Source organism: Carex rostrata, chromosome 22 (assembly GCF_964058835.1).
Source record: "Carex rostrata chromosome 22, lpCarRost1.2, whole genome shotgun sequence".
NCBI lineage: Eukaryota > Viridiplantae > Streptophyta > Magnoliopsida > Poales > Cyperaceae > Carex > Carex rostrata.
The window spans coordinates 4,148,381-4,163,403 of NC_135939.1; the positions used below are offsets into that span (position 1 = coordinate 4,148,381).

Here is a 15,023-nt window from a genome sequence, read left to right on the forward strand (position 1 = left end):
GCAACTGATAATTGACTAAAATTATTAAGTGTTAATGTTTTTCTTGATCTATGTTTAAATATGATTTAGAATTTGGTGAGATTGATTAAAATGATTCAAGTATATAAGTTAATTTTGTCTACTGATCCGATAACTTGATAATCCACAACTTTCTGTCCACCCCTAATTCAAATCCTGGCCACTAGGTGCACAATTTAAGATGGACACATGGACTTGTAAGATTTTGCTTATCCTTTTAATCCATGTAAAAAAAATAGACATGTTGTTTGAAATATTTTATATACTAAACAGAAAGTACAACAACTTGGAATTTTATTTATGTTATTTAAATAAACAAATAGTGTTGACCGGTAGGATCTTCCCAGGATGAGCACTAACGCAGTATTTATATTGAAGCACTGGAGACTGGAGAGGATGAGCATTGAGCAGTAATGCAGTGCAGTATTGAACTATTGATATTAAAGCACTGGAGACTGGAGAGGATGAGCATTGAGTATTGAAGCACTGTAGACTGGAGGGAATGGGCAATCTCGTCTTTACACCAAACACACACTCTCTCACTTCCGTGCTATTAAATCGCCCCCACTGCTATTATTGCAGCGCAGAGGCAGTCGCACGAATAAATGGGGGCTCTTTCCTCTTTCCCCCTCTCTTTCTCTCCTTTCTCTCTCCTCGTCCTCCCTGCGCCAGACCCAGCAAGCACCAGCGGTGACGACACCTCCACACCCCTTCTCGTACCGCGCTTCTACCCCACCTGCTTCAGTCCCCTTATCTTCTCTGGCGTCGCTGACTCTCATGTCCCCCACCCCCTCTCCTTGCTCGTTTCTCGTGACTTCTACTACTAGTCCTCCTACGAGATTCAACTAAAACCTCTTTTGGTAACAAACATAGGAATGGGAACTGACGTCACGCCTCCCCGCCCCAAGTCTCCTCCCAAGTACCCAGATTTGTGCGGTCGTCGGAGGTTACAACTCGAGGTGCAGATCTTGAACCGTGAGATCGGCTTTTTGCAGGTAATGCCTCTCTCTATCTCTCTTTAGAAGTACAATGTGGGAGAGTGGAGGCGTGGAAAAGCGACTCTGGGATTTTGGTTTCCTTTTCCTGGAATTTGCTAACAATGGGATGAGGGATGCTTGTTAGTGCCACAGAGGGAAAGTTATCTGGTTTTAGAAATGTTTCTGAGTGCGCTTCTTTTTGTTTTCTTGCGGTATTTTACACGAAACTAAAAGGAAAGCGAGGACTCTGTTCAGGATTTCAGGTAGATGTTGCAATAAAATAATGGACCATAGGTTTTTCTAGTACTCGTCTCCTTTTTTATTTTTTAGGAAATCTTCTTTTAGCTAGCAAATTTTTTAGGGAAATCTATTTGGAAAAGGGATTTTTAGAAACTTAATTATATCCTGATTTTGAAAACTTCCAAGAGAAAGCAAGCATGAAGATGAAAACCAGAGCACCATATCTATGCAGAACAAATTCAAACATGGATTGAATGCTAATACTTTGAAGTTGTGAATGTTTTTAGTTCAGTAGAAGATTTCGAGTATTTTTTTAGAGTCCTAGTCCTGGCTCTAAAATCTTGTTTAAATTGTCAATTACTCAATTTTGTTGAGCAATACATCTTTCTGAATTTTCTTTCTATTTAAATATGGATAAAAGAATAAAAGCTTCAGTATGGGTCCTGTTGTAGTTGTCATAATTGGTTCTATACATTTCTGGATCATATGGTAACATAAAGATACAACAATTGATTTGTATGCAAGAAGGAAATTTCAGCTTAATGCAGATGGCTAAAGTATTTTCGACTTTATTGAATTTTCAATTCCATGAAAACCTATTTTTGGTGTCACAGCCAGTTTTGGTTGGAATGCTTAGCAATATAATTATTGGTTATTGGTTTTGGAAACTATTTCTCTTTGCCATGCTTTTTTCCTGTTGTTTAATTAATTATTGATTGGTTGGTAGAACCAGGGTCCGAAGTTGTTGTACTAATGCAATCACTTGAAGGAGAAATAGTTGGCAATTCTAAAATTGTTGGGTCCAAGAAATTAACGCGAGGCTGGTCTGGTCGTAGTATTGACTTTCAGTTTAATTGTGCACCGATGTAGATATTAACTTAATACTAGGAGATTCGTATGGCACAATTGTTATTCAAAAGCACATAAGTTGATTTGGCAAGTAATTGTTTAATTAATTATTGATTGGTTGGTAGAACCAGGGTCCGAAGTTGTTGTACTAATGCAATCACTTGAAGGAGAAATAGTTGGCAATTCTAAAATTGTTGGGTCCAAGAAATTAACGCGAGGCTGGTCTGGTCGTAGTATTGACTTTCAGTTTAATTGTGCACCGATGTAGATATTAACTTAATACTAGGAGATTCGTATGGCACAATTGTTATTCAAAAGCACATAAGTTGATTTGGCAAGTATCAAATGTACTTCTAACCACTCTAAACAACCTTCTATTTATTAGAATTATCTCCATAGAAGGCCGTTAGAGAAATATATACTATTGAGTTTGGAATTTTAGATGAGGCTAAACTGAAGTTGTCCATCAAGTAGTCCACATTTACATCAAACAAAATATCTATGCATTTGTGTGGAGAAATTACACCTGAAAGGATATTTATATGTAGTGAATTTGGTATTGTACAGGGTCTGATGCTGGTAGTAACCGCGGTGGGACTGCCAGCTTGACCCTGTTCGTTTTCTTGTCTCAGTTTGTTTGATTTTTTTGCTTAATGTGAGTAGCTTAATACTGAATTGGACATTTGAGGGTTATTCAATTACTTGCATAATCTACCGTAGCTTAAGTTGTCAGCTACTTGCATAATCTACTGTTTGTTTCGTGTTTAATTAAGCTCAATTGCATATTTTGGATTACCTTTGGGTTGTGATATTTGATTACTGCTAATCTTTTGATTCTGTTGATTTTAACTAGGACGAGTTGCAATCACTTGAAGGAATACAACCTGTTTCAAGATGCTGCAAAGAGTATGCTATTATATCCAAAATTTTCCTTTCAATTTTTGTTTTGCTCCATACCGAAGTTCCTACTACTGTCCAGAAATGAAACTGAGCTCTCAGTTTTCTCTGTTTTGTATAATGATATGGTAAGGCCAAATTTGAACAACATTGAAGGTCAACCCCCCTCCAAAAAAAAAAAAAATCTACGAAGAAGATCACACGCAAAAGCAACGTGACATTATGTAGTCTGTTAGTCTGTACTGGTAAATGGCCAACTGTCTCATTCGTGTATTATAATATTGTTTACATGTTTGTAGCATTTTTAGACTTGAACCACAATGAACTCTCACATGATTACGATAGCTACTTGCATCTTATTCCAGATGAAACTTGTCATTTTACTTTTCTAATAATCTGGATTTTTTTACTGTGCAGATTGAACGAGTTTGTTGGAACAAAACCAGATCCGATTATACCAGTGTATGGTTCTACTCATGTAATCATATATCTTATTGTCTTTTGAGACTTGTGATGATTTGTGCTTGTTTTTTAGAAATAAGAAGAGACATGGGTCCTGTTGCATGTGGAGGTGGATCAGGTACTTCATAACTTTTTTTTGCTTGGACATTTCATGTTTACTTGCAATATTTTGTTAATATCAATTAATTTTATGTTAGCATAACGAAGAGACCAATCACCACAGGGAAACTTTACGAATCTTTCCTTTTTGTGGACTTCATCTCATTTGTTAATAAGAACTATATATATTGATTTTGGTTAATAAGCTACTTGTTTTCTGATGAGCTCACGAAAAGAATATGTTTGACTAGGTCAACGATGTGCTGCTGCGTCTCATGGATATGCTGCTTGGAGGAACCAACTAATTGCAGCTGTCCCCAATCAAAGAACTGTGACTTCTGCAGCTGCGAGTGTACATGCGACAGTTGCAGTTGCCCCAGTTGTAAATGCTGTAATTCCTGTGCTGAGGTCCCCTGCTGTCCGCGATGCAGGTCACCAAATTGCAGTTGCAGCAGCTGCAAGCCAAATTGCAGTTGCAGCAGCTGCAAGCCAAATTGCAGTTGCAGCAGCTGCAAGCCAAATTGCAGTTGCAGCAGCTGCATGCCAAATTGCAGTTGCAGCAGCTGCAAGCCAAATTGCAGTTGCAGCAGCTGCATGCCAAATTGCAGTTGCAGCAGCTGCAAGCCAAATTGCAGTTGCAGCAGCTGCATGCCAAATTGCTGTTGCAGCAGCTGCAAGCCAAATTGCAGTTGCAGCAGCTGCATGCCAAATTGCTGTTGCAGCAGCTGCAAGCCAAATTGCAGTTGCAGCACCTGCATGCCAAATTGCAGTTGCAGCACCTGCAAGCCAAATTGCAGTTGCAGCAGCTGCATGCCAAATTGCAGTTGCAGCAACTGCTGCAGCTCGAACTGCTACAGCACTAGCTGCAAATGTAAACCAATTTGCAGTACTGACTGTGGCTCATGCTCTAGTGCATCTTGCTGCAGTTGTATGAAGTGTTCATGCACACAACCTCAGTGCTGCAGTTGGTTATACTCATGCCTCCAACCATGGTTTTGTTGCTGCAAATCGAGTTGTGGCAAGTCTATTTGCTGCAGATCATGCTGTGTGCTTCGGACCCCACGCTGCCCAGAGTGCTCGTGTGGGTGTGTTTGGTCGTGTCCAACTTGCGGAGACATATGTAGGTGCTTCAAACGCAACAATCCATGCTGTATAAGTGGTTGCTTTTGCTAAAAGATGGTTCTTTCTTGGCACCCTTTTTTACTCACCTTGTTTATTGATGCAATATCATTAGTATTGTTTTGAATTCTTAAACATTGGTATTTAGAATATAGTTTTTGTCAAATGTGCAGCTTTTTATTGTTAGTTTTTGGGACAAATCTCCTACTGTTTTAAATTAAGTGTTGCCCTCATTCATGTGACCCAACCAGTTTATTCCCTCCTGTCAGGATTTTCAAAATGATTTTCTCAAGTGATTTTAAATATGCTATAAGGATTTCATACATCCATAATTTATTGATAAACGATTCTGTTCTCATCTTGTGTATTGAGTACTATTTGTATGTGTATGTTCATCATCTTTGAGAGAATAGAAAAAATATAGTGAAAATGGGATATATGATGATTTCAAATTGAGCCCATTAAATACGTGAGAATGGCAAAGGTGGATGCCTAGGTCTAGTGCAGCTAACAAAGGAGGTTAGTGGGAATTTGTAGTGGCTGCTGGTGCTTTTCAAGCATTGTATATTACCAGTAGGATACCTCCACGTTGCTCTTAGAGAATCATGACTAGTAGCAAAGTTGATATAAAACTATCTGAGGGAATTAGATGATTTTATGTGTTCATATACTTGAGAGAACAACAATCTAGTAATCTCTTTAATTTATTTGATTAATAAATGTTCTTTGTGATAGGATACAAAAACAACAGAAAATAGCAAACACTGGCGGTTTATTTGAAATCAGAGTTGTACTTATTAGATTTTGGTTGTTAGTTTAAGTGTTTCCCTTTTTTTATGTGGCCCAACAAGCTTTTCCCTCTTGTCAGGATCAAAATGATTTTCTCAAATGTCAAATATGCTATAATTATTTCGTACTCCCAAAATTTGTCGATAATGGATTCTGTTCTCGTCTATTTGTGTCATCATCTTCGAAATCATGAATATACCCTTTCTAGCAATTTTGCTTTGGTAATTATAAACGAGTCCATTATGCTTGTCTAAATAGGCACTTGCATTGATAACCTTTGAATTGGATGAGATCATTTGGCATTTATTACTCGTATGCATGTTGATGTGAGAGTTGAATACTTTCTTGAGACAGGATGAAGGAGAGTTTGGAAATAGGAGCCTTTTTAATTTAACCTTGATTTTCAGAGCATGAAAAATTAGCTCATAATTAATGCTTTCGAGTTTGTTAAACCTATAAATAAGAAATACACGGTAAACAATCACTAGTAAGAGAAATCAACAATAATGGTTGCATTGGACATAACAAGTTGGAGGCCAAGAGGATGAAGAAAACTAGGTTTATTTATTAGAACTCAACTTGTATACGGAGTTCTATTCAGAATTAAAAATAGTTCAGTGAGCAATGAACTCACTAAAAGGCAAAAGAAAGAAGAAAGAAGCAACATGGGCACTCTCTCAGTAGTTCCAAGTATAAGCTATCGGACTTCGCACTTGATGCTGCTCATTGCTCCATGTTAACCAGCCAAACTCTGCATCTGATCGGTTTCCAACCTGTATCGACTTAAAAGTCACGGTAAAGCGCAGTTTCTGGCCTACCTGTTTGAAAACAAGCTTCTGGGGCTTAATGGAGACACTGACACTAGCTGGCCCGGTGACTTTTGCATTGTAAACGGACCCTGCAACACCCACATTGGTCACCTCCCTTTGATACTTCACAACCTTTCTTGATTTTTGACCAAACACTACTGAAAAAGAAGGATAGTTGAGGTTCCCAGGAGTTGACAGCTTGTGTGAGCATGTCAAACTCGCACTAGAGGTGATAACTTGGATTTGCTGAACTGTGTAGCCTAAGGTGCACAAAAAGGAAATGTAATCTTCGGTGGTAGTGTTGTAAATAAGACCAGGAGATTGGGCCTTTACAGGATCAACATGACCTGATCCATATGACCATGGCGTTGCAAGTTGGGTCCCACTGGCAGAGTCATGGAGTGGCGAGCCGGTATTGTCGACTGTGTAGGCTGTGGTCATGAGAGCCGACTTGATTGCACTAGGGCTCCAATCTGGATGCGCAACCCTTATCAGTGCAGCTAGACCGCTGATATGCGGGCAGGACATTGAAGTTCCTGTACCAGTAAAATTTGAAAATCAATTAAGCCTACAATAAAACTTGTTCTTTCCCTCCTTTTTTAGTACATACAGGCCATTATTTCCCAGCCCGTGTATACTGGTAAGGAGTCCGGAGAGGTATGCTTCTGTCAAATTTCTATTAAATTCAGGGTAATAGAGGTATAGATTCGATTTTACAGATACATGTATTTTAACAACCAAAAGACCCAGATATTTAACAAGTGAAAACATTTTTCTATATGGTAACTGGTAAGGAGTGGACAGTTAACCTTATCACCCGTACTGTGTATTTCTAGAACTAAACAATGGCAAAATAGATCTTACCAGATATAATATTGAAGTCAGATCGCCTTTCATCCTCGGCTAATCCACTAGGCCCAACTGACCTAGTCCAACCAGCTAGTATGTTCAACCCTGGTCCGATCATATCCGGTTTGAGCAACTCTGGCACCAGTGTGTTAGGTCCTCTTGAACTGAAAGCTGCCACCACTGGAGACGGCTGCACGCCTAGTACAGTTCCTCCAAAACTCATCTCAACTGTTGGATTTTTATCAGAAAGCACGTAATCTCTTATCATATCACCACTTTTTGCTCCAACATTAATTGCTGGTAAAAGGTGGCTGTCAGCCACTAATTCCTCTCCATTTACTGGCAGATTTATCAATATCATCCCGGCTCCACCGGCCTCTTTTACAACTTGTCCCTTTTGGGTACGTGCATTCGTGCCCCGTTCACATAAAACTACTTTACCTTTGACTTGTGCTGGGTCTAGTGTACCAGCCAAGCATAACTTACTTGAATTGCTCCCAACTTGAACTCCCTTATTATATACGATTGGAAGCATTTGTTTTGCATCCCACTCTCCACTATACAGGGAAACTCCAGTGTACTGTTTTCCATTGCCTAATTGAACATTTGCTGGAAAGTCCCGATCAAGTGTCCCCGCTCCAACTGTGGCAATCCATGGTGCTGTGTTTGTGAGGGATGATGCTGTGGGCCCACTGTTACCTGCAGAGCAGGACACAAATATTCCTTTCCTTATAGCAGAAAATGCACCAATTGCAACTGGGTCCCGAAAAAAAGCAGAATTCCCGCCACCTAGGGACATTGATAGCACATCTACCCCATCGTCAATTGCACTGTTTATCCCAGCAAGAATATCTGACCCATAACATCCTCCAGTCCAACAAACTTTGTAAACTGCAACTCGAGCACCTGGCGCCATCCCGCGAGCAATGCCAGAGGCATAGCCAAACAAACTAGCATTTGCCACTAGTGAACCGGCAGCCGTGGATGCAGTGTGTGTACCATGACCATTATGGTCCCTCGGTGAAACCACACTTATTTTGCCTCCCGCTGCCTGAAATCCACTGGAGAAGCTACGTGCTCCAATCAACTTGCGGTTGCATACGGATGAAGAGAAGTCAGGTCCCGACTCACATGTGCCTCGCCAATGTGAGGGAATTGCCGGGAGATCAGCATCTCTAAAGCTGGGATGTTCTGGCCACACACCAGTGTCAAGTACTCCAACAATGACGTCAATAGAAGGGTAGTTGGAATTACTTGACGAAGTGTACGGAGATAAACCGAGAAAGGTCGGTGAATGGGTCGTAAGGAGAGGGATGAATGTGTCGGGATGGATGTGGAGGATAGATTCATGGTTGGCAAGGAGCGGTACATGGTGTGGTAGTAGAGATGCCGCAAAGGCATTTACGGAGGAGTATGAATAAAGTAGGTGGCGTGACGGGTCAATGGAGAGTGATTGAAGCAGGGCTCCGTGCCAGGCAGTGTTCGTGTGGTACGGTGCCGGTTTGTGTGATGGGTTCACATAAATGATGTATGTGTTGGAAGATATGCTTGTGGCAAAACTAGAGGTGGAGAAAGAAATTGAAAATAGGAAAAATATAGTGTATATGTGATGATGATTTAGAATTGAGCCCATGGGAATTGTTATACATATACATATATATGTTGTTAAATGTGTGAGAATGGCAAAGCAGTGGCATGAAGAGTATATATAGAATTCTTTTTTTGAAATATGTTGACCATGAGGTGGATGCCGGGTCTAGTGCAGCTAATAAAGGAGATAAGTAGTGGGAATTTGTAGTGGCTAGCTCTTGTTCTTTTCATGCATTGGATATTACCAGCAAGATGCCTACGCGTTGCTATGAGAGAATCATTAGTGGTAGCAAACTTGATGCAGAACTATCAGAGGGAATTGGATAATGTGATTTGTTCATACTTAAGAGAACAACAATCACATGTAAATAAACTTCTTTTATCAACATATATGTTGTCGGTAGGGCTGTAAATGAATCAAATCAAATCGAATTTATTCCAGTTTGAGTTTGAATAAGATTCGAATCGAACTGATTTGATTTGTTTCGAATCGAACTAATTTCAAATCAGATTAATTGTGAACTACAAATTTTTTGAATCGAAGTCAATCGAATTACAAACTATAATTTTTTTTGGCAGCCCTAATTTATGCATTAGTTTTCTTGTTTTAATTGCAAAAACAACTCTGTATGGTACACGGCCCATGTTTGATCACCTAATTAGAAATCTGACAGTTTAGATACTGAAATCACGCGACATAAATAAAGCAACGGTGAAAAGCATAGAAAACCGTCAAAAAAGAAAATGCTAGCGAGATTTTGGGAGGTTAGAAAGGGTAGAATTTGTGAAAGAAAAGATATGAAAATATCTAATGTTGGTGATGTATTCTCCAATAGTGGAAAAGTTATTGGATGGTTTATGGATTGTCCATTTCGGATAGTTGAGACCACATTTTATAATGCCTCAATGTTCCTAAGGCTTTAACCGCATGCTATTGCAAGTTTGCAACTATGATATGCCACGTGTATTTAAGAATGATTGTATGATATAAATAGTCTGATCGAAATGAGATGTTCGCAAGAGTTTAATAAAATAGAATTTTGACGAAATAAATTCAAAATATAATTTTGTTGATTGGAATCAAATTTGATAAAATGCTTATTAACAAACCTACAAATACTCATTGCTCATTTTTTTTCTTAAAAAAAGTATGTGTATTTGTGGTTCTCTTAGACTGAAAGTGTGTGTGTATATATATATATATATATATTGTAAAATCACGTTAGTTAGTGATTATGTATTAAAAGATGAGTAAGGCTTAGTTGCTATAAATAGTGTAAGCTCTTCTGTGCTATTGTCTAAAAAATATATTGTATAAATTTCGAACTTTGATCTAGGTAGCTTAGTAAATTGATTATATAAAGAACTAATTTTTACTATTTTTTAGAATTTATGAAAGATGGCAAACAATGGGTTAAAAATAAAAAAATAAAAAAATAAAATTGTCAATATTTTACACTATTTTTTGCCATCTTTCATAGATTTAAAAAAATAATAAAATAATTGACAAAATAGTATAAAATAATATTAAAAAAAATCATTATATAACTAATTTACTAACCTACTTAAATCAAAGTTTGAAATTTATACAAATTTTTTTAAAACAATAGCACAGAAAATCTTATACTATCTATAACACCTAAGCCTTACTCTTAAAATCTTAAAAGATATCCTACCCTATCATACACTACTACAACTTTCTTCCATTGTACCATACCTTAGAGGCTTAGACAACAAAAGATATTTTGAAAATTAAAATGGAAGAAATGATAGGACTAACATGATCATGTTTGAGGTAATATATATATATATATATATATATATATATATAGGACTTGGCTACGGTGCTATGGGTAGCTAAGAGGCCTCCCGTGCTACGGCTCAATATTCAACTTTTCAAAATTCTAACGGTCGATCCGAACCGTTCATCTTGTTCTCCATATTAATATGTGCTTGGAGACCAAATTTTACATTTTTTGGAAAATTTTTATTATTTTTTTAGATTTATTGAAATTCGCTGTTTTTCAAACAAATCTGGACCATAAAAAACAGCGATATTCAATAAATCTAAAAAAATAGTAAAAAATTTCCAAAAAATGTAAAATTTGGTCTCCAAACACATATTAATATGGAGAACAAGATGAACGGTTCGGATCGACCGTTAGGATTTTGAAAAGTCGAATATTGAGCCGTAGCACGGGAGGCCTCTTAGCTATCCATAGCATATTAGCCAAATCCTATATATATATATATATATATATTTTATCATGTACACCATTAGGCATTAGCTATTTATATTATTATCACTTACCTTTTCTTTTTGATCATTTTACCCTTTATTTTAGAGCACCCACCACTACACAAGCTAGTGCTTCCTGTTCCTGCCCATAAAGACCACGGCATTGTCCTCTCCATTGAGAAAACACTTATTTCTCCGTTTTGATTTTAAGTCTGTTGGGACTGTTCACCAGCAAAAATAAAATAAAATTTTAGTAAATACTAAATAATTTACGTTCGCTTTGTTTTAATTTGGAAAGACTAAATGTGCTTCATCTGGTGGTACGGTAGAGAAGTTTAAGGTTCAGGTATGAGCTAAAAACGACTAAAAAAAGTAAAGAAAAATTTAAAAGGTTAACTAGAATGTTACAAAATGTAAGAGAATGCAGTTTTGAAATCCGAATGTATAAAATATTTGTGAATATTAAATAGTTTATTAGTTTGTCCTTTAATTTTTACTCAAAAAAATGAATGTTACACAATAACACCATAAATTCTATCTTCAACAATTAATATATATAAAGATGAGAGATCCACTTACACCATTTGTAGTGACACTTTACATTTTTAAAGTTTTTAAAGTCCAAACTGTCAATCCAAATCATTCAACATGATAAATATGTTAAAATGTCTTGCAAATCAAAATTTATATATTTTTTAATATTTTACTATTTATTAAGTATTTTACAAAATTTTTGTTTTCAGACCATTGAATTTTTGTACCTATCTTAATAAATAATAAAAAAAGAAAACAAAATGTAAAATTTGATCTGCAAGCACATTTTAATATATTCATTATGTTCAACAGTTTGAATCGACTGTTTAAATTTTAAACATGTAAAATATAATCCGGTATCATAAAAATACGGTATAAATGAATTCCCCTCATATATAATTATAAATTAAACAAACACCGCTAATAGAGCATACTACCATAAAAACATATTCTCGATTTCTCGCTCAGAGCTACTATTTGATCGGAAAAAAAAATCCTAAAACATCTACATTCTTATATTATGCACATAGTTGTTCTGATCCTCCAACGGCTAAGATTGAAAGATAAATTTTCGAATTGAATATCAACCCTCCAATAAAATAATGTCTTCTTTTGATTATATACATCTATTTTATGTGTAAAAATTTAAATTTAGTTAAAAACATGCTCGCCACACAGACTGTTACATGGTTTATCACATTACAATTGAATAAATCCTTAGCAATTCGTTTCCTTATTTCTCCTTAGAGCTATATTTTATTCTTCCAATTAAATTATTTCCTTATTTCTCTATTTTCTCCATTTCATTTTCCTGCCATCTATAAAAACTAATTAATCTGAGCATGCCTTGTTTTGCTAACTCTCAATGAAGGTTTACAATAATCAATTGTCATTAATATGTGTAGACTAACTTATATAGAAAGTTTTTTCAATGCCGAAAAATTAACTCATATAATGAACAAAGATGGAAAAATACAATCCAATGTCTTTTATAAAAATTTTAATAATACCACAATTTATCTAGAGAATAATCATTATAATGAATATAAAAAAATTAATAATAAGAACATCACAAGATATTCTTTATGTGAAGTTATCCAGATGAGAGTTTCAATATAACAAATTTAATGTGTAATTTGGGTTAAAAAATTTCAAATATAAACAAAAAATAAATTTTCCTAGAAAATGTCGTAGCATTATAGAGAATTTTTTTTTTTATAAATTATTATTAAATAATATAAGAATATAGATTCAGTACGTGAATTTTTTTATGGCTTAGCAGGCGCTGAGTGGGTAACTCGGATTTAAATTTTGGAATTGAGTTAGTAGTTTGGGTCTAAAGTTTAAATCAGAACCACAAATTCGGCTTCAAAGTTTGAATCTGAACTACTAACTTGGTTCTAAAGTTTTAAATTCAAACCACTAACTCAGAGCCTTCTAGACCTTTGAAAATCTAACGTACTCCATCAATTTTTTTATATTATTTAATGATAATTTTTAAAATTCAAAATTCTCTGGTAAAATTTTTGTGCTATAAAATGTTCAAAATTTACTTTTTTATTTATATTTGAAAACTTATAACTCAAATTGTACATAAAATTTGTTGTATTGGAACTCTCTTCTATATAACTTACTTTTTTTTCATAAAAAAAATATCTTCTGGTAATTTGTAATAAATTTATTTTACTTGTGTCATAATATAAGAATGGAGATCAATTTCATAAAGACAAACTAGATTTTTTTTTCTATTTTTGTTGACCACATTAGTTGATTTTTCTATACTTAGAAACATTAATGACAAATCAAGTATTTAATTATTGTGAAAATCATCATTGAGAGGTCGAAAACGTGGCAGACCATGATTGATTAGTTTTCATAGATAACAGGAAAATTCTACTCACCGGTGGGCAGATGATTTGATTCCTTCATTTCTTCTCTTTCTTTATAGTTTCGACAATGAAAATGAAAACAATCATATTTTTTTTTATTTTGTTTAGGGGTATTGTATTTTTGTAAATAGATGAATATCAGATCTTGTGCTGACAAAAGCAATAAATCTTTTTGATCTGAAGAGAAAATGAATCATATCTAAAACTTTCATGTACATAAATGATATGTAGAGAAATTTCTATTGTGAAAATAATTTTCATGAATAATATATATGTAGAGAAAATCCTTATTTCAATCATTTAATTATATATTTTTCAAATTTGTTTCTTTACGTATCATCTCCTCTAAATTGTTTAATGATATGTCTCACTGTGGAGAAAATTAGATATTAAATCGCAATGATATTTAAAAAAAAAATCATCTTACATTTTGTCCTTTTTTTTCATTTGTTGTTATTTCTTTTATTGTTATTTATTATTTGAATTTTTATTTTTTTCAATTTGTCATTTATTTTCATTTTTTTTAATTTTGTGTGAATGTCAAATAAAAAAGTATCTTCATATTTTATTCAATCTTATAATATTTCTCCGTTGCAATGCACGGACATGATACTAGTATTTAATTAACGAGCTGCCAGAATAATCATATTTTAGCAGCAAAATGATAAAATGGAGACCAGCTGTTCTCGTCCTTGTTTCCCAGTCCTAAGCTTTCTTTCGTTCATTCATTCACTCTTTTTTTTTTTTTTTAATATCTCCAATCTTTTTATCTTTTGCATCTATGCTTTGTGACATGCTCATGATGTCAAGGAGGGTCATCGTATCTCATCCAAACAATAAGAAATTTTTGTAACAGGATATATTTACGAAGCACGGTTGAAATCTACCAAGAAAATTAAATCTGTCTTGTAAAAATTGAACCCAAAAATGATCCCTGTACATAATCGCTTTTTTTTTGGAACCAATGTACACCGTATTTTTATTTTTACCCATTTAAATAAATATTTCATTAAAAATAACCAGGTTTTACAAAAATTTATAAAAATGTCCAAACTGTACAGAATATTTGCAGACCGGAATTAAAATTCCGAACCGCACAGAATATTTACGGTCCGAATTTTTTTTTTTTGGAATTGAGTGAAGTTTCGTACGAAAATTGACCGAAATACAGTCTTGATATCTCATGATCTGTTTGGAGATTTCGTATGAAACTTCACAGCCTTGTTCTATGATGTCAAAACTGCATGTCGATCAATTTTCACGATTTTTGGAGATGTTTTGCTATGTTAATCAGGGGTGCAAAGTTGGGCTCATAATGCACATATTTAGCAGTTCAGACAATTTTTGAGACTTGATATCTCACGATCTGTTTGGAGATTTCGTACAAAACTTCACAGTCTTGTTCTGTGATGTTAAGACTACATGTCGGTCAATTTTCACGATTTTTGGAGATGTTTTGGTATGTTAACCAGGGGTGCAAAGTTGGGCTCATAATGCACATCTTTAGCAGTTTGGCAATTTTTGAGACTTGATATCTCACGATCTGTTTGGAGATTTCGTACGAAACTTCACAGTCTTGTTCTATGATATCAAGACTGCATGTTGGTCAATTTTCACGATTTTTGGAGATGTTTTTCTATGTTAACCAGGGGTGCAAAGTTGG

General features: G+C 35.2%; 2 protein-coding genes across 4 annotated transcripts; one reads left to right on the plus strand and one right to left on the minus strand.

Moving 5' to 3' along the window:
* Positions 1-582: 582 nt before the first annotated feature.
* Positions 583-4,833, plus strand: LOC144574150 (uncharacterized). Of its 3 annotated transcripts, XM_078324020.1 has the most exons (5): positions 583-1,013; positions 2,938-2,990; positions 3,399-3,443; positions 3,517-3,561; positions 3,794-4,833. In XM_078324020.1, the coding sequence occupies exons 4-5, from the start codon at positions 3,531-3,533 to the stop codon at positions 4,474-4,476; spliced, it is 714 nt and encodes a 237-aa protein (XP_078180146.1). In that variant the 5' UTR covers positions 583-1,013; positions 2,938-2,990; positions 3,399-3,443; positions 3,517-3,530; the 3' UTR covers positions 4,477-4,833. The 3 variants fall into 3 exon arrangements, with proteins under 3 accessions (XP_078180146.1, XP_078180145.1, XP_078180144.1); XM_078324019.1 differs by having other exon boundaries at positions 590-1,013; positions 3,399-3,561; XM_078324018.1 differs by lacking the exons at positions 583-1,013; positions 2,938-2,990 and having other exon boundaries at positions 3,405-3,561.
* A 1,235-nt stretch (positions 4,834-6,068) lies between these two features.
* On the minus strand, positions 6,069-8,797 carry LOC144574176 (subtilisin-like protease SBT1.8). The gene is made up of 2 exons (XM_078324060.1): positions 7,124-8,797; positions 6,069-6,795 (listed from the first exon to the last, which is right to left on the minus strand). Exons 1-2 carry the CDS (start codon positions 8,739-8,741, stop codon positions 6,128-6,130), a joined length of 2,286 nt encoding a protein of 761 aa, XP_078180186.1. The 5' UTR covers positions 8,742-8,797; the 3' UTR covers positions 6,069-6,127.
* Between the last annotated feature and the right edge of the window lie 6,226 nt (positions 8,798-15,023).